The following is a 19,000-nucleotide window of genomic DNA, read 5'->3' on the forward strand; positions in this document are numbered from 1 at the left end:
GGCTTGTGTGCTCAAACCCGTCCAACTTTTCCAGCTGTGCCAGTTGGCTCTCTCTCTGTACAGACCTTGCTCTGCTCATGTCATTCAACCATCAGAGCCATACTGAAATGGTGGAGTGACCTGAAAGCAGCCTCTCACCTACAAACTCCCTCTGTGCTTCACTTCTTTATTAGCCGTTTCCTCAAAAAACCCGCTTAATTGTCCTCAGTCTTGTAAAACATCCAAACATATCAACAACATGAGGCTGTCAAGCAAGATCAGGTTAATCAAGAAGACTGTAATAGAGGGGTAGCTCTGCAAGCAGATGTTTCCCTCTGATGACTCCCCCACAGCACGATGTCTGGCATTGGGGTAAGGCAGAGAGCCAGAGACAGCAGCTTCCTACAGACACTGTCATAGTTTTCTCAAAAAAACTCAGTTTCTTATGAACTTAAAGAAAAATCAGCTGCTTCTACCCACTCCTGAAGCAGACAAGCCATCTGCAGTATTGCTTCTCTTTCCACCTGTTCTCACTTGTCCTTCCAAGACTCCTCCAGGAAGAGTTGCTGACATTAAAAACTCCTAAAATAACACAGATCAACTGGTGTAGGCAGACCATAAGCCTGGGCTGGCCTTTACGATGTAATGCTTATATATTTGTGGGTATTTTCCTCCCTTGAGAATTTTTTTCCCTGTGTGTCATTACATAAATTGTCCTCCCTCTTCTCTAGCAAAAAACCATGAAGGGCAGACAACAGTCTTAAAAGGCCTCCTCAAATAATTTCTAAACCTTTCTTCCCACTTAGTACTCCATCCTAGGTAAAAAATGTGGCCTCAAGAAGGGTTCTACTGTTTCTAGCTGCAAGCCACACACACATGCCTGATTTGTGACACAAACTCAGGGAACACCTACATAAAATACTCCTTGAACTGCCAGCAATAGACACAGCAGAAAACACTCTCAGAGGTATTAAAAGAGTGCAAAGAATTTCTTGTAGAATGAATACTCCTAGGAGAAAATGAATTAAATCAGTTTGAACAGAACAATTGATTGGAGAGCCCTCCTGAAGAGCATTCATCTCCAACTACTAAGAATCCCTGCTGAGCTCTTGGCTGGTTACCTAGAGGGTCACAGGGAGAGGTGATTCTTCTTGTTGAAATAAAGGTAGAGGTCAATATCATTTTACACATCTTAAGAATGGAGGAAAAAAGTGTTAGACCAAGGTCATCTCACCTGTCTAAATGCTGTTTGGGTAAGAGTGGGGTCACTCTTTGGTCAGTGAGGGATGAGTGTGATGACCTTTCCAGTGGATCTGTTCCTCTCTGTAGTCAGAAGAGCAGCCTAGGACAACTGGCTGAGATTGGTTAAAACACTGGCTTAGAGAATGACCTTTCTGAAGTGTGTGATGGGGATGTGAACAAGACATTTACATTAGCTCAGGCTAGAGGGAAGGATGTCTCAGCTGCTGAGATACAGGATGATGGAAGTTTGCTGCTGCAAGGGGCTCTGTCCTGTATGGGAAGGGTTTGAAATGCTCCCATCCAAAGAAGGTACCATGGCTTGTTCTTCTAAGGTCATTTTTAGATGGGAGATGAATGCCACCCTTCCTCATGTTCCTCTGCAAAGATGTCCAGCTACTCAGCCTTCAACTGGAGAAATTAGAAAGCCAGAAGACATGACTGGGAGCTGCTGAGCACATGGAGATGATGCTCAGAAGCAAACGTTTTTCCATCTACATTTTGAATGAAAATTTTGCAGTTAATAAATTTAACTTTACCACAGAGGGAAGCACAGACTACATAAAATATTTTTAGCTAGACAGTTTTAGATAGATCTACCAGGTTACCCAGGTAGTACCTGTGTTCAAGTGGGTGCAGTTTATTGGTAGAAATAGGGAGGCAGAGAAGAGCAGTTGACTGGCATCCTGCTTTGGAGAATGGGGATTGAATAGTAGAGACATGGCCTGACCATGCCAGTTAGACAGCCCTTGCTTCCATCACTTTAATAGAAGGGAAGGTATTGTCATTAGGAAGGAAAGGAAGGAAGGAAGAAAGGAAGATAGAAAAGCAAGGGTGAAGGTTGTATTACGAGGGAATATGGTTTCCAAGGACATTACAGCAAAGTTTTTGTGCATTTCTCTGTGTGGGCATAATAGAGAGACATTCTGCCTCTTTCCATATATATATATATGACTGTTAGACTTGTTTATTTAGTATATATTACCTTTGTTATATAAAGAAACACGTCACCTCTCCTTAATTATACACTTTGCATGTTGAGAACACCAGACATCTTCTCTACAACACTAGGAAGAAAACTTGTTTGTTTTCTTGGCCATGCATTTCTGTGATTTTCTGCAATTCCGTGAGGTCTTTATTACACTTCTGTGCAGCACTTCCATTCTCTGTCAGGGCAAAGCCCCACTTGTTCTTGCAGACATCTGATTTCTGGAGGAACACAATGACCCCCCTCATCTTGACAAGTATGGAAGTTTGATGTCGTGTCTGCAATGAAAAGGATTTAAGTCAAAAGAGAAAACATTACACCACCATCTGAAACCACTCATACATGGACAGTGTCATGAAGTTCTGGCTGCTGTGTCTCCAAAAGCAAAGACACAAAGATGGACTACGGGGCTTATCAGAGCACTTTTGTAAAAAGAGGAATTTGTGACCCATCAACTTGGAAGAGAAATAACTGAAGGAGGGATATCGTAAAGGTATGAGGAAGGTGGATGCAGAAAGACTATATTTCATTTGCAGTACAGAAGTAGGCGATACTGAATAAAATTATGAGGGAAGAGGTTTAAAAAAAAAAAAAAAAAACACCAAAAAACACCAACAGAAGAAATTCCTAATCTAAGGGGGAAAAATCCAGTAAGGACTTTTTAAACACAAAGATGTTTATGTCTAAAAATCCTGAGCTGCAGATTCATGAAAGCCAGTAGAATATATAAGAAAGTGTGCTTATATGGTTTGAGTGTTCATTAATAGTCATTTTACACACATAGAGTAACTGTATGGAAATATTCACTTCTGCAGACAGATACAGGATGAACCTTAGGTCTGATTAGCGCAGTTGGCTATAAAGCATGTATTGACTTAATGATATATGATGTTGACTATTGAGGAGCTCCAAAACTAAGCAGGTCCAGAAAAGATTAGATAAATTTACAGGGAAGAGGTCAGCTGGCACCTATTACACATAGCAGTGTGGATACAGTCAGCAGTGTCCCAACATATGATTATAGGAAGATATATCAAGGAAGGAGGACTCTGTGTGGGTCACACACGGTTTTTATTTTATTTCCCCAGGGAATCTGTTCTGTTGGAGATAGAACATTGGGCTATGTGGTATTTGGCCAACCCAAAATGGCAATTCTGTTCCCGTGCTCCATGCTGACATTAGTGGAGGAACAGACAAGTCCATCGTTGTAGGTGGGAGCACATGACTTAGGCCATTTGGAGACAGAGTAAGAATGTGTTTCACTGACTTTAGTAATCTCCTCTCCAAACATTGGCTGCCTGGGCAGGGTTTCCACACATACCTATGCAGCAGGTTTTCTGACGCCAAGAGCAAGTTCCAAACGCAGCAAATGGCTCTGGGCAGGATTTTGAATGGAAGCAGAAACCGTGGTATCCAACACAACGTAAGGTGTCTTTGGGCAAGATGAGACCTACAGAAGAATGGGATTCCCAGTTGTGTTGCAGGATCAGTCCATTTCTCATGGTCCCCCTCCTGCTGAAGCCCCACAGAGCCCAGTTAGAGGTCTGATACAAATATCCCCAAAGACCAAAGCAGCTTTTCCAAAAGTTTTGAGAAGCCTCATGGAACCTCACAGGACTCCAAGGAAGATCTCTGTACAACTAGAGAAAAAAGGTAGTTGTTGATGGCAAGTTTCTGAACATATCCTGGGCACGCATGTTATAGTGGGTAGGGACAGCCCAGCCTTCTAAGTTCCAGGACTGCAAAGCTGCAGGCCAGTCATGCAAGGGTCATCAAGGTGCTAGTATGTCCTAAAAACAAATCAAAAGCTGGAATCTGACCTAGTTAACTGGGACAAGAGGTTTGCCCAGTTCCTTCCTTCTCTGAAAACCTTACTCCAAGATGGGGAATTTCATTGGGCATGAAGAAAAGCTAAGCTAAAATCACGATCAGTAAATGAGTCAGTGGAGTAGAAGGGCTGAGGAAAGGGACCCAGCATATCCAGAGAGCTAAAGTAAACTTCACTGGTGTAGCTCAACCTGAGTAATACAAGGGAACACCTCTGCTCCTTTCCTACTGTACACAGAGGGGACAATTTATGACCCTGAGATAAGAAGAGGCAGGTGATTTCCATGGTACCATCTTCCAGTAGTGCCACAACTTGGCACAAAGCTACTTCAGAGAGTCATAAGGAGCCAACACACAGTAGTGGCTTCTGTGGAGAGGTTCTGGTTTGACATCTGATCACCATAGGTTCATTTTTCACTGCTTCTAGACTGAGAAATAGGGAACAGCTCTAATGAAAGCACAGAGGAGTACATTCTGCACCACCACTCAAGCTAGTTGTACCTCCTACACAGGCAGACCCCAGCGTGGGTCTTGCCCCTTACCTGGAACAGCCTGGAGGAGGAAGAGGAGAAGAGCCATGAGGCAGGAGAAGAGCTTCATGGTGGAAGGTCTCAGCTGCAGTGTGGAGACAGGGCCACAATGCCAGACCCTTTGAGCAGGGGAAGAGGGAGCACTCGCATTTATAGGGCTGTGGGAACAGACCTGGCTGTCCGGGGGACCTTGGCAATGTTGAGTGGGGAAGGCAATGAGTACAGCTTGACCGCTGCACATGGCTAAACCTGAACAATAGCAGAGGGTCACAAAAACAGGCAGAGAGGAAACTATACCTCCCTACCCAGCCACTGGGAAGGCTACTTCTCAATACCAACCCACCCGGAGAGCTTCATTACTTGTTACCATCAAAGACCAAGGTGGTTGGTAATGGACCACCCAAAGAAAATTAGCCATCATTTTGGTGGGAGAGGAGGCACCTGGGAGTGCCAGAAGACTGTTGATGATGGTAAGTATAGGAGAAGGTCCAAGGTTCTGCTGCAATGTTTGCAGTCTCCATTCATCAATGCAAAGAAATGCTTTTTGCATCATTTCCCTAACTGAAAAATAAAATTTGAACCAACTAAACAACCAATTTTCTTTCTGAAAATATTAGTTGGTTGTTATGGTGGACTCAATTCAGTTGTCAAAATATATAGGCTTAAGTCATGTGAGCTGCTCTAGGATATCCGAAGAATCTCATGAGACTATCTGGTAAGACACAGGACCTCTAGGACAATCTGCACACGATTAGAGAGAGGGGCAAATGGATGGCCATGTGTATAGCCTAACTTATTTAAAACGGCACTAGACACTCATGTGTGGTCAGCTGACTGAAGCTTAGGCGGTGGTTAGTGTGACGCTCAGATACTGAGATGGAAGCATCTACAATCGATGTGGTTGCATGGAAATGAGATGTTTAATTAGTGGTTCTAGGGCTCACATCACTTGTTTGGCTATAATAGGACCTTAGGAGCCAACACACACGCAGAAACCTCCATTGTAGATACTTGTACTTAGCTGGCCAAGTCCAGAACTAAGGGCATCTATTGTTATTAAAGATGCCTCAGGGATCCCATCTGGCCTCCAGCTGCTGCTCTCTGAGGGTGCAGATCCCCCATAGATCCTGCATGACACCTGCCAAGTCCCAGGCAGCCATCCACATTTCTAATGTCACAGGGCCTCTCAGATGACTCTAGTCTATGTGTGGGGGCAACTGGGTTAATTCCTAAACGTTCTTCTCAGTTCTGAACTTCTGGTTGTGGTCATTTTGTAGGAAAAAAAATCTCTTGGGAACCAGTGTTGCATCAGAGGACACACAGCAGAGGCATACATGAGGTGCAGATTATCAGAGTTTGCAGCACACTCAGTTTTGCAGGTGTATAAAGAGAAGAGGTTAAGTGAGATTGTATAAAGAGAAGAGGTTAAGTGAGATTTATGATACAGTCTTCATAAGGATCTGTCTGTACAGTGTTTGAATTGTGCTACCGACAGTCACATTGGAATGGTAGCTGACAGCTCAGGTTCTCCTTCAGAGCAGAAGAAACCAGTGTAACTTGAGCCTGTCTCTATACATGGTATTTATCCGTGTTGTTCTGACCCAGTGGCCTTGATATCAACAATACAAACCTTTCCCTTAGTCAGTGTATATTGTTCTCTGCCTTTCTGGTTTCTTTGTTAGTTTCTTATTGCAAATTTGCAGGCACCATTGAGCCTCACAGGCAACTATGTGGCAGGAGAGCTTTTCATATCCATTTTCAGGCACTCCAGGGAAATGGATGAAACAAAGACCTTGACAAGAAAACTTTAGTTGGCTCAGGCTCCCGCTGAAGCCAAGGGGAATATCGCAGCTCTCAGACAGGATCCGACATCACAGAAGAAATACTCACACATGGGGAAAGCTCTGCCCCTTGCCTAATGATCAGTTCTGCAGCTGGGGCTGCAGAAAGTCACCAACCCTCCATGTAGTCAATAGCTCATGCTCATTGTTGCAATGGTCACAGGAAAGGCCTGTTCCCAGTTCACCCAGTTTACCAGCAGACAGGACTGCTGGAGAGTATTTCATGCATTTCCACACAGGGTGTGAAAATGCAAACTGCAGAATTCTGAGCAGGGTTGTTTTAATCACTATTTTAGTCATTAGCATTATTAAGATGAATCCCACATGATTTGGGATCTTCTGTTTTGTGGCGTTTAGTGGAGCATGTCTCACATTAGATGTATGCAAACTACAAGTGGGGTTCCCCTCACCCCACCTGAGATATCTGCAGTTTAGAGTCTGCGTTGGAGCCACTCGTGTAGCCAGTGTCCTATCTACAGTGTGATACTCTGGCAGACTCATCCAGTGCTTGCTTCTCTCCAGTGACTATGAAGGGAATGCAGAAGACTACTTCAGATGGAGGGATCTGTACTGTTAACCTCCCAAAAAAGTGGGATAAAACCCATCCCAGCTCGCTAATATAACATCATCTCCTAGTTTTCTCTTGGAGTCGATGGAGACTCAAAGACTTCCAGAGAAGACTTCAGCCCTGTCTGAGATACATGTCTGAGGCAGGTGGGATAGACAGGGTGGGATAGAAGATGGCTGTTTCTCTTTCTTCTGGTCAACAGAGATAAACCCTTTAGTGATCTTTCTGCTGTGGAGTAGATCTTGCTAATCCAGCCTTCCACACCAATATAGGCTGCCTGTATAGTAGTGTCCCTACCCACCCCATTCAGTTACATTCGCTAATGTAACAAAAGTCATAGCCTGAAAAACATATTGTATGGGTATCAATCCCACCAGCAAGGTTACCTCTTCTGGTGACATGGAAGCATAGGAAGTGTTGAGTGGGTATTTACACGTATTTCCAGAGGATAACTGCATCCCTGCTGCAACTGGTGTGGAAGCACACAGCAGTCATCAATACGGGTTGAGAACTGGGTGACCCACTAGATTGACTTCTAAAGTTGCAGAGGCTCTGGCTGTAGAAGAGCCTTCCAGTGTTGTAACGAGGTCCTTAGCCATGGGTCTGGCAGCCACAGCCATCTCCACTAGGCAGTTCTTACCTTGAAATCACCATGATGGCTCCTGAAAACTATCTGCCATGCCAAATCATCGTAGCTCCATGTCTTGGAGTAGGGATATGCTGAAGAAGATGTAGATCCATCTTAGTGGCAGACAGCAATGATAGAGAAGCTTCTACCATCGTGTGAAATGTGTATTCTCTCCTTTCAGTAGATTCAGAAAACTATGGATCTTTCTGTGGGACTCACATCCCTTTGAGAGCTTAAGGAAGGGAGTATGCAAGAGAAGAGAGGACTTCTCTTTAATTTTGAAGCTTTCAGTCAATGGACCTGGAATAGCTCTGAGTAACCTGGGATGCTAAAATTATGGGAAACCTCTGCTTCCCCCAAGAACTTATACAGACTTGCGTTATGGCAATGTAAATCAGCAGAATTTGATTGCAGTTGGGGTGCAGTTCTCCTCAAACTAGCTGAAAAACAGACCTTATTTATAACATTGTAAGGAGCTGGAAAGGTACTGGGGGGAAAATGGGGTGTTATGCTGAGAAATTTGAAAATTTCAGTATTCTGTCAAACTGATATCATACAGACATCAATATATTCTGCTTAAAAATAAAAATGAACACAGCAAAGCCAAGTGTCCAGAAATATCTCATGCATCTCTTCAAGATATTTTATGGCCCTATAGTCTATCAGTTATCTAACACACAAATATACCCCTACGTGGAGACACCTACTTTAATTGTACAAATCCTTGAGCTGACTCCCACCCCCAGGGAGGATTCAGTTGCCTGAACATGGTATCACTGTAGATGTCCTGGATCATCTAAGATATCTGCACAGGGTGGAAGTCTATGAGATACTCAGATGCTTCTGGAGAGGCAAATGTAGACCAGGCAGCATATCCCGTAAGACAACACTAGCTGTTCGAATTTAGGCAGCTGAATCTCTCCCATTATGTTGTGCAGTTGGAAACTAAGCAAGTACCAGAGTGGGATAGATGAGGAGAGGTGCCACTGTGAGGTAGTCAGCAGGGAGCAGGTGAAGCTCCCCATGACCACATCTGAGGCTGCACTTCTAGAAAACTGTGGGCTGATAGGGGGAAAGTCTAACAGAGACCAGTGGGGTTGAATAGCCAAAAAAAGTATATGAGATATGGAAAAAGAGCTGTATTTCCATGAAGGAAACAAGCTGAATTTCCAGCCTGGACCAGGGATGGATGGTCCTTCACTGAGCAAAATGCAACTCCAGCCTCTCTCTGCAGCTTGTGGAACTCATGAGCTAGTTCATGGCTCCCTCTTGTGGGAAGACATGATGGAGGAGGAAGGGACAGCAAGGCCCGTCTTGTGGGGCAGGGTTTGCTCAGAAGGAAAGGTAGGTGCCTGCCTCTCTGCTCCATCCTCAGCATCGATAATTCACAGAGTAAATCTGTGACTATTATTGATATGTCTGGAGAGCAGGGATTGCTTCTGGTTGCAGACACCAAATTTTAGGGACTGGAGTGAGTTGCCCACATTCAGGATGTGTATATTTATAAAGTTAAACTTTTTCTAACTTCATATAAGTTTATATAACTTTATAAAGCTTTGTAACTACACTAATAATGGGAGCTCTGCTGCCTAGAGGGCACAGGTAGGCATCTTCCTTGTAGACACATTCAGGTGTCTAAAGCAGGATCCCAGCCCTAGAGACCTTCTCCTAGTGCTTGATGCCTTGCTAATCAATGCTACCTCATACAGTCAGAGAGCACTAACCACATAATGCCAGCTATTTCGTTTAAAAAAACCCCTAATTTTCAAAAGCTTGAAAAGGGAGGATTTCAGAAAGTCTTCTGAGATTTCTTTTTTCACAAGTGAAGAATGTTTCTATGTAGAAATATACCCTACCACTAGCTCGAGTAAGATTGTCGTGACTTACTCCCAAACAATTATCCACAAATAGAAATCTAATAAAGTTCAGCAACAGTCTTTGCCTCCAAATGAATATTGTGTATCTCATGTATTTGTGTACAGTGGACAAGTAGCTCATTGGCTATGCAATTCAAGCAAACTGCCTAAAGTGTAGCTAGATAACTATATGCACTGCAGAAAATAAATGCATTTATTAAACTATCACTTATACCATTCCTCATTTGGATGCTGTAGTTTTTATTTGCATTTATTTGTAATTTTCTCATTTTTTAACTTCATTTCTCAAGGATTTTCTAAAAAGCGTCATTCTTAATAACAACAATAAGTTCTGTTTTACATCACAAACTTGTACTCTTATATTAAGTAGTTTGTATTCTTTAAGAGGAAAGAGACATATTAGTAATTGTGTCAGAGCTCTAACTCTAAGATTTTTAACATGAGCTCTAGGGCAAGCAGGAACAGAGTGCAAAGATGTCAGAATTTGTGACACTAGGCAGAAGGTAGAGCAGCGAGGAGCAATGTAGGATGAAATGGAGGTGGAACAAAACAGAGATGGGTTGAGGGCTAAAAACCATGCTCTGGAAGAGAAAGGGAATGAGACAGGTAGAGGCACAGCCATCCTGCCTCTATCCAGTCTCGCAGGAGGTCCAGTTGAAATGGGACATTTGTGAATAAGGTGTTAAAACACCTGTCTGTGAGAAAAATGCCTGATGGATTTCTGATAGAAAAATATCTTATTGTTGGCAGAATACATGACAAAACAAGGGAATAAGCCAGAGCCAGGGCAATACCCAAAGTTGGTTACCCACCACTTGCAGAAGGACACCAGGGCAGCCCAATTGCCATCACCTGCACCATGGCCAGGCTGTGGGCAGGATTAGGTCAGGTCAGGCAGAACTGAACCCTGCAGACTCCTGGTGCATTGTCCATTGCACCACTGGTGCCAGCCCCTGCCCATAGGGTGCCCCCACCATGACCCTGCCCCAGCCAGCCTGTACCCAGCAGACTTCCTCCAGCACACTGGTGTGGGCTCGGAGTTGAAGAAGAAAGAAAGTTTCATCTCCTCTCTGAGACCTTTTTCCATAACAACCTTGTACTAACCAACTGTGGGGAAAGGACTGGGCAGCCAGAGCTGGCTGTGGATCTTGCCTGCACTGTTGGTGGACCTTGCCTGTACTCATGAGATGTCTTGTCTTCCCTGCAGAAGGTCGAGCTGCCATTCCCAGGCAAAACAGGGTTTGGTTACCTACATCAGGAGCTCTAGTGTCCATCTCTGACTGGGCTGAGCCCATGGGTTGTCTGTTTTTAACACTGTCCACCACCATTTCTGTGTGTGTACTCAAGAGCCCACCACAGGCTGAGCTGCAGGAGGGACCATGGTCCCTTCTCTGTGTTCTGCCCTGGGCCATCATCCTCCCTCAGAGCATCCCTGAGCCGGGCTTCTGCCCACACTGACCTCACAGACCACCCCATCCTAGCCTGCACGTTCATCCTCCAGCTTGGACTCCTCTCTGCATCCAGGCCTTGGCCATCCTTCCCCTCTATAGCTGCAGCTGAGGGGGTCCTGGACACCCCTGGGGTGCTCCCCACAGAGAGGACATCCCCATGGAGAGGCCGGGATCCGTGCTGGGGACCTGCATCCTTCCACCCTGACCTCGTGGCGCAAGGGCAGCGCGTCTGACTCCAGATCAGAAGGTTGTGTGTTCAAATCACACCGGGGTCAGCCTTGGGGCAACCACTGGCCAACCTCTGTATTGTCTCCCTGCTTTTCTGGGGGCTGCCTCTGCAAGGCATTGGCCAACTAAGGTGGGGCACCTCAGGAACAGCTGAGGGGGGAAACATGATGTCCAGAGCTTTCCTTTCAGGCAGACTATACTTGTTGAAGGTTATGGTGGCCAATATAGGGGTGTGTTCTGGTGGGTGTCTTCTACAGGTGGCCTCCTGGGGGACCTGGACTTGCCCTCAGGCAATAGTTGCCTGGGAGGGTGGTACAGTCATGGGGTGGTACAGTCAGTCGGTCCAGGGGATTTCTGGACGGGGCCAAGGACAATCCTTTGGTGAAGGACTTTGGAAATAGAGACAAGTTTCTGACGAACAACATGAGAAGCTTTTTTAAGAATACTAAGAAGGAATATCTGGGGAGCTCTAATCTGGTCAGCCTCACCTCAGAGCCCAGATGAAGACTGTGGAATAAACACTCCTGAAAGCCATGCCCAAATGAAGGAAGGATGTGATGATGACTGCAAACGGTGACCATGGATTTATGAAGGACAGAACACTCTTGGCCAGCATGATAGGTTTCCTTGAAGAGATGACTTCCTCAGGGGTCAAAAAGACACCAAGGAACATCATTTATCTTGACTATGATTTGACCTCTGGTGGGGTCTCCCAGACTGAGCACAGTAGCAGGACACAGACAGAGCGCCTGAGCTGAATCCCAAGGCAGAGTAAAGTGTCTGGACCATGGGGCTGAGGGGGTTGTGGTCAGCGGTTGGCAGTCCAGCTGACATTCTCACCACCTGATGTTGCACTGGGAGTTGTTTGGTGTCTTTGTGATGGGAACAGAGGATGTTCTGCAGAACAAAGGACACGGTCAGCCTTCCAGGGCTACAGGGATGGTGAGGGGCCGGGGCCAGTGGCGCAATGGACAACGCGCCTGACTACGGATCAGGAGATTGCAGGTTCGACTCCTGCCTGGCTCGACACTTTTAGCCTGGAGGCTGCTTCTCCTGCCCTCTGTGAGGACCTTCCTTCCCCTGCCCCTCATCCATCCTCAGGGCCTTCTGCAGGGCAAAAGTGCTGGGGTGTCCTCTTGCCCTTCAGTAAGAAATAAAGGGTTCCTACAGATCTTATGGTGGAGCTGGGCACCTTGTCTCTTCACTCTTCTCTATTCAATACTGACATCCCTCTATTCCCAATATTTACTCATGTTCCACACTGGGAATACTGCACACGGCTTTGGGGCCCCCAGTATAAGGACATTGGTGAACTGGAACAAGTCTAGTTGAGGACCACCATGAGGGCCACCAAAATGGCCTGATGTTGGTCTGATGGCTTCTCCTCATACTCACTGCATGAGTAGAAGCCATGGGAACTGTGTTTATTTGGCCTGGGGAAGAGGAGGTTTCAGTGAGAACCTGATAACAAACCTCTAGTACCTATGAGGTCGTCCAGCCAGGTTCTTCACAGCTTTTCATGATGAAAGGATGAGAGACGATAAGTATAAATTGAAATGGGAGGTTCTGTCAAATATGAGGGAAAAGTATTTTCTAAATTTTCTGTCATTGATGAAGATGGGCAGGAGCGAAGGATAGAGAGGGACAGTGAAAAAGGGAGGGAGCTGCAACCAAGGCATGGGAATGGGGGCTCAACAGTTTTCAGTTGGTGCAAAAAGTGCCCAGTGGTTGCCAGGGTTAATGACTGAGGAGGGGGAGACATCTCATTTGCCTTGCAGGAGGCTCAGCTGCAATGCCCAGCTTATCAGGGTCTGGGTCAGCCCTGCGTCTCCTGGGAGCTGTAGTGGTCAGTTCTGGAGTGGTCCCCATGGGGAGAGCATCCCCACCACCCAGGCTGGGTCCATGCCTAAGGGCTGCATCCCTCCATATCGACCTGGTAGCACAAGGGCAGCATGTCTGACTCCAGATGAAGAGGTTGTATGCTTGAATCACACCAGGGTAAAGGTTCCCCATTTCTGCAGGGTGTTGCTGGGGTGTTTCCTCCACATGTGGCAGGACTTTCCTTTTGTCCTCTCTAAGGTTCATGAGGTTACTATCAGCACATTTCTTCTGCCTCACAAGACCTTTCTGAAAAGCAATCCTTCCCTCCAGCATATCAGCCTCTGCTCCTAATTTGATGTTGTCCAGAAACTTGCTGAGTGTGCACCTCATCCCATCATGCAGGTTGTTAATGAAGACATTTAAGAGTATCAGTACCAGCATCAACACCTGCAAACTCCGTTAGTAACAGGACAGCTGCTACATTTCCAAATGGTGATTCCAAAACTGGGTCTGATGGTCCATCTGGGATTTCACCCACCTTCTTAGCCTCTCCTTCAGTCCATATCTTTTCAATCTGGACACAAGAAGACTCAGAGACCCTGTTTAAAAGTCAAGATAAACAAATGTTTCTTTCCCAGATTCCAGCAAGGCAGGCAGTTGGGTAGGTCAGGTAAGTAAATCTATGCTGGCAACTGCTTTTGTGTCCTTCATGTGCCCATTTTGCTCAAGTGATTCCTGACTTGATCATCCTCTGCCATGAATAATCCACTGCCATAGGCTCTGTCAGAAGGCAAAAGAATGTAAAGCTGAGAGCAGAGCTCATCAATAAGGACAGAGGCAGAGAAGGCATTGAGTACCTCAGCCTGCTTCATGTCTGTTGGTGTTTCCCTCACTCACTCAGAAGTGTTCCCACACTTACTTTTAATTTTCTTTTTCTGCCAATGTGATTCTAAAAGCCATTTTGTTGACCTTTCACATGCCTACCAATCTCAGCTCCATCTGAGCTTTGGTTTTCTTGTGTCAGCAACTAATTCTAGCCATCAGATTGGGGGAATCGTTACCACCCTGTCTGACACTTGCGGGACCACATCTGTAGTGTGTATCCAGTTTGGGGATCTCCAGGACAAGAAAGACATTTACAGACAGTGTTAAGTCTCAGAGATAGTCATCCAGATGAAAAGGTAATGGAGTGGCTGTTGAGGAGTGGCCTAGAGAACTAGGTTTCTATAATATGGAGAAGAAGAGGTCAAGGAAGGATTATAATATTGGTTTATGCCATGTATGCTACATAGAAAGTGGAGCCAGGCTTTTCTTGTGGACATAGAGGATGGAGCTCAACAACAACAGATTACATCAAGGAAAATCTCTATTAAGATGATAGGAAAAAAATTTCACACATCAGAGGTCACACATTAGAACAGGGTCCCAGAGAGGTTTTGGAGTTCCCATCCTTGGAGACATTCAAAGCTCGACTAACAAAATGACCTAATGTGAAAGACTTTTGTGCTCTGAGCAGGGGATTAGATCACTTGGCTTCCAGGGATCTCATAAAATCTAATTTTTTCTATACTTAACTAAAATCTCTGGCAGCCTTCCCTGCTCCCCTCACAAAGCCCATCCAGCGATGGGAAGCCCCCAGAACTCCAGGAGAGCTGGGGCCAGTGGCGCAATGGACAACGCGCCTGACTACGGATCAGGAGATTGCAGGTTCGACTCCTGCCTGGCTCGCCATTTTCCTGCCCACATTCTGGCCGTAGTACTGATGGGGACAGGGGACACCCCTTTCTCCATGGTGGCCTGCCTTTGCCTGGAGTTTCTCCCTTCTTGCTGGGCTTCCTGCACAGTAAAATCTTCCCTCACATCAGAAGATCTGACTGGATATACTGGCAAAAAAACCAAAAATTCACTGTGAGGGTGGTAAATCACTGAGAGAGGGGCCCAGAGAGGCTGTGGGACTCTCCATTTTGGAGTTACTTAGAGTTCAAGCAGGCAAGTCACTGATCTGAATGTCATAAGTTGATAAGAAATTTGGACTAGAGACCTTCACATGTCATTTCCAACCGGAATCACTCTATTATTCAATGGGAAATGCCTACTTGCATGTTCTTTTGCTGCTTCATCCCATGTTGGCAGGCTCATGGATTTGTCACTACCTTTGTGGTACCTTCATCCTGCATGCGGCTTGGACAAGGAAAGTCGAAGATGTCCATGTAGAGGCTAGCCCAGACCAAATGGCCATCAAGAAAAGATCTCACTACCCACAACTCACCTGCTCTGCCCTCTGTCATCAGGCAGTAGAGGACAATACAGTAGGCTTTGGGCTGAGCTCAACCCACAGTTATTCACCACAGCTCCAGAGAGCCCTGGGCTGCTCCAAGCCCTGCGTTGGCTGGGAATTGTAGCTCCACATCCCATGGGGCAGGCAAGATGTGTCCTCCAACCCACCAGAGCAGCTGAGGGGCTGGAGGCCACCATCGGCCCTTGCTGCCTGGCCTACTTGAGGGGGGACTCAGCACAGGCACCACTTCTTCTGGGTGGTGGGACCAGTGGGACCAATACTGACGTCTCCCCCATAGGTAAATATGGCAAGACTGTCATGGATGGGGAAGGAGGAAGCTAGGTGAGGTCTTTCCACTCCTCTTTGACCACCAACAGATGTGGATGGTACAGAAAGCACAGTGGGGGCACCAGGTGGGACTAGAGGCTGGGGCCAGTGGCGCAATGGACAACGCGCCTGACTACGGATCAGGAGACTGCAGGTTCGACTCCTGCCTGGCTCACCCTGAAACTGCCTGGGTGTTGTGGAGGTGACAAGGGACAGCTATCTTCATTAGGTCCTTCCCCTTCTGGGCTTTTTTTCCATCTCTCTGGCATCAGCATCACAGGAGAATCATTTTGTAACACACTACATCTAAGCTGCAAGCAAGCCACCTTCTTCAAGAGCCACCACCCCTCAGGTCCTTTTTGACCTGGCCTGCTGACTTCCTAGATTGCTGGGCAGCAAGATTGCTCCTGAGGTCTCTCAGTGTGTGTTTTCTTCATAAGCCCTGTGCAGATCTCCTCTCTGTCCTCCTGAGCACCACGGGTTGAAAGATACCTGAAGCCTCACTTGTAACTGTGGGTAAGGGGTGGGTGGAAAAGGATCTGGGACATTGGGCTTCAAGGGTTGTTGTCAGGGGCTAGAAGTGCAAATGGTGGTTAATTACTCCTAGTGTTCCTCAGGGGTCAGTGCTGACACTGACACTGTTGAATATCTTCATTGTCATGCTCAGTAATGGGATTGGATGAATCCCATGTGAGTTCATGGATGACGCCAGTGGGGGGGAGAGCAGCTGACACTGGCAGGGATGGTTATCATTCAGAGTCACCTGGACAGGGTGAAGGAAGTTCAGCAACAGAAAACTCAACATCCTGCCAACAGCATGCTGGGTTGTCCTAGTAAGGACATAGCCACCAGCTCAAGAGGAGTGATTACTGGCCATCATCCAGCACTCCTGAGACCATCACTGGGGCACTGAGTCCAAGACTGAGCTCCTCAATACAAACAAGACACTGACAACATGGAGCAAGTATAGAATTGTCCTTTTCTATGCTTTTCCACACCTCTTTCAGCTTTTCCCTTAGTTAATGTTTTTTAAAGCCTGCCGTCAGACATACTTTTGTCTCTTCCTGACTCATATACCATGTATTCTCCTGAGCAATCCTAATTCCTAAAATAAGGTTGTAAAGTCATAGAAGTGAGGGGTCTGAGTTGCCTGGGTGTTATGTCCCTCCATCCTGGCCCTGTGGCACAAGGACAGCACGTCTGCATCTGGATCACAAAGTTGGGTGTCTGAATCCCACTGAGGCTGGGCTTGGGACAGTCCGGCAGGCAGATGGCCTGTCCATGCTTTCCGTGGGGCTCATCGATGTTGCACGCAGAACTTTGTAAAGCACTGACAAACAGCAGCAAGACCCATGTGAGCCTGAAAAGTTGTTGGGGACCAGAGAACATGAATGTGCCAAGACAGACTAAGAGTGCTGGTTTCTCCAGCCTACAGGGTGGCAGTCCAGGAGGCATCTTCATTCTGCTATGGGATTTGCTGTGGTGTCCCTGGTTATGGTATGGGCCTCAGCTCTGCCCCTTTTGGCCTGCCCAGCTCCACCATAAGGTCTGGAGAAACTGTTTCCATCTTGCAGGGCAAGAGGACACCCCAGCACTTTTGCCCTGCAGAAGGCCCTGAGGATGGATGAGGGGCAGGGGAAGGAAGGTCCTCACAGAGGGCAGGAGAAGCAGCCTCCAGGCTAAAAGTGTCGAGCCAGGCAGGAGTCGAACCTGCAATCTCCTGATCCGTAGTCAGGCGCGTTGTCCATTGCGCCACTGGCCCCGGCCCCTCACCATCCCTGTAGCCCTGGAAGGCTGACCGTGTCCTTTGTTCTGCAGAACATCCTCTGTTCCCATCACAAAGACACCAAACAACTCCCAGTGCAACGTCAGGAGGTGAGAATGTCAGCTGGACTGCCAACCGCTGACCACAACCCCCTCAGCCCCATGGTCCAGACACTTTACTCTGCCTTGGGATTCAGCTCAGGCGCTCTGTCTGTGTCCTGCTACTGTGCTCAAACAACTCCCAGTGCAACATCAGGTGGTGAGGAACGTCAGCTGGACTGCCAACCGCTGACCACAACCCCCTCAGCCCCATGGTGCAGACACTTTACTCTGCCTTGGGATTCAGCTCAGGCGCTCTGTCTGTGTCCTGCTACTGTGCTCAGTCTGGGAGACCCCACCAGAGGTCAAATCATAGTCAAGATAAATGATGTTCCTTGGTGTCTTTTTGACCCCTGAGGAAGTCATCTCTTCAAGGAAACCTATCATGCTGGCCAAGAGTGTTCTGCCCTTCATAAATCCATGGTCACCGTTTGCAGTCATCATCACATCCTTCCTTCATTTGGGCATGGCTTTCAGGAGTGTTTATTCCACAGTCTTCATCTGGGCTCTGAGGTGAGGCTGACCAGATTAGAGCTCCCCAGATATTCCTTCTTAGTATTCTTAAAAAAGCTTCTCATGTTGTTCATCAGAAACTTGTCTCTATTTCCAAAGTCCTTCACCAAAGGATTGTCCTTGGCCCCGTCCAGAAATCCCCTGGACTGACTGACTGTACCACCCCATGTTACCCTCCCAGGCAACTATTGCGTGAGGGCAAGTCCAGGTGCCCCAGGAGTGACTGAGCATGCAGTTATGAAGCTTCTTGCACTCCTGTGAGGAAAACTTCATTTCCTTTTGCTTCTTGATGGGGCAAAATTTGGTAGACACCCACCACAACACCTCCCTGCATTGGCCTCCACTCTGGAGTAACCCATAACCTCTCAACCTGACCCATATCATGTGGCTGAAAGGGAAGCTCTGGGCATCACATTTCCCCCATAGCCCATTCCCAAGATGACCCTCTATAGCTGGTCAATGCCTTGCAGAGCCCTGCCCCTCACACAGACCAGCCCCTCAGAAAAGCAGGAGCAATAGAGAGGGTGGCCAGTGGTTGCCCCAAGGCTGACCCCGGTGTGATTTGAACACACAACCTTCTGATCTGGAGTCAGATGCGCTGCCCTTGCGCCACGAGGTCAGGGTAGAGGGATGCAGGTCACTGGTATGGACCCTGGCCTGGGCAGTGGGGATGTCCTCTCTGTGGGGAGCACCCCAGGGGTGTCTGAGCCACCCCAAGAGAAAGACTATGGGAGGAAGAGAAGACAGGGCCACCCCTTGAGGAGACACCAGCCAAGTTGTGCCCACAGCACAGTGACCCGTCTGGAGGGTGAAAGCCCAGGGAGGGATGGGTCAGAGGTGCAGAGTGAACAACATGGGTCCAGGATATGCAGGGTGTCCTGGTTTCATCTGGCATAGAGTTAGGAGCTAGAATGGTGCTATGTTTTGGATTCAATATGGGATCTGGTATGAGAAGGATGCTGATAATACACTGATGTTTATGGTTGTTGCTAAGAGATCAAGGTCTCCCCACGTCCTGTCCATTCGTAGGTGTGCAAGAAGT

General features: G+C 47.0%; 1 protein-coding gene and 6 non-coding genes across 7 annotated transcripts; 4 read left to right on the forward strand and 3 right to left on the reverse strand.

The window, feature by feature from the left end:
• Nucleotides 1–2,356: 2,356 nt before the first annotated feature.
• On the reverse strand, nucleotides 2,357–4,633 carry LOC141941697 (gallinacin-11-like). The gene is made up of 3 exons (XM_074864674.1): nucleotides 4,576–4,633; nucleotides 3,528–3,656; nucleotides 2,357–2,484 (listed from the first exon to the last, which is right to left on the reverse strand). The coding sequence occupies exons 1-3, from the start codon at nucleotides 4,631–4,633 to the stop codon at nucleotides 2,357–2,359; spliced, it is 315 nt and encodes a 104-aa protein (XP_074720775.1).
• Nucleotides 4,634–11,131: 6,498 nt separating this feature from the next.
• Nucleotides 11,132–11,203, forward strand: TRNAW-CCA (transfer RNA tryptophan (anticodon CCA)). The gene has a single exon. It is a non-coding gene; the product is annotated as a tRNA-Trp (tRNA).
• Nucleotides 11,204–12,109: 906 nt separating this feature from the next.
• On the forward strand, nucleotides 12,110–12,182 carry TRNAR-ACG (transfer RNA arginine (anticodon ACG)). Its single transcript has one exon. It is a non-coding gene; the product is annotated as a tRNA-Arg (tRNA).
• A 2,450-nt stretch (nucleotides 12,183–14,632) lies between these two features.
• Nucleotides 14,633–14,705, forward strand: TRNAR-ACG (transfer RNA arginine (anticodon ACG)). The gene has a single exon. It is a non-coding gene; the product is annotated as a tRNA-Arg (tRNA).
• Nucleotides 14,706–15,684: 979 nt separating this feature from the next.
• On the forward strand, nucleotides 15,685–15,757 carry TRNAR-ACG (transfer RNA arginine (anticodon ACG)). Its single transcript has one exon. It is a non-coding gene; the product is annotated as a tRNA-Arg (tRNA).
• Nucleotides 15,758–17,271: 1,514 nt separating this feature from the next.
• Nucleotides 17,272–17,344, reverse strand: TRNAR-ACG (transfer RNA arginine (anticodon ACG)). The gene has a single exon. It is a non-coding gene; the product is annotated as a tRNA-Arg (tRNA).
• Nucleotides 17,345–18,505: 1,161 nt separating this feature from the next.
• On the reverse strand, nucleotides 18,506–18,577 carry TRNAW-CCA (transfer RNA tryptophan (anticodon CCA)). The gene has a single exon. It is a non-coding gene; the product is annotated as a tRNA-Trp (tRNA).
• Between the last annotated feature and the right edge of the window lie 423 nt (nucleotides 18,578–19,000).

Source organism: Strix uralensis, chromosome 3 (assembly GCF_047716275.1).
Source record: "Strix uralensis isolate ZFMK-TIS-50842 chromosome 3, bStrUra1, whole genome shotgun sequence".
NCBI lineage: Eukaryota > Metazoa > Chordata > Aves > Strigiformes > Strigidae > Strix > Strix uralensis.

What these genes read in the sequence shown, in the direction of transcription:
- LOC141941697 (XM_074864674.1), bottom strand. Translation starts at nt 4,633, where the DNA reads ATGAAGCTCTTCTCCTGCCTCATGGCTCTTCTCCTCTTCCTCCTCCAG. An exon ending in CCTCCTCCAGGCTGTTCCAG is followed by an intron (nt 3,657 to 4,575) that starts GTAAGGGGCAAG and finishes ATTCTTCTGTAG; the next exon opens with GTCTCATCTTGCCCAAAGAC. An exon ending in TCAGAAAACCTGCTGCATAG is followed by an intron (nt 2,485 to 3,527) that starts GTATGTGTGGAA and finishes TTTTCATTGCAG; the next exon opens with ACACGACATCAAACTTCCAT.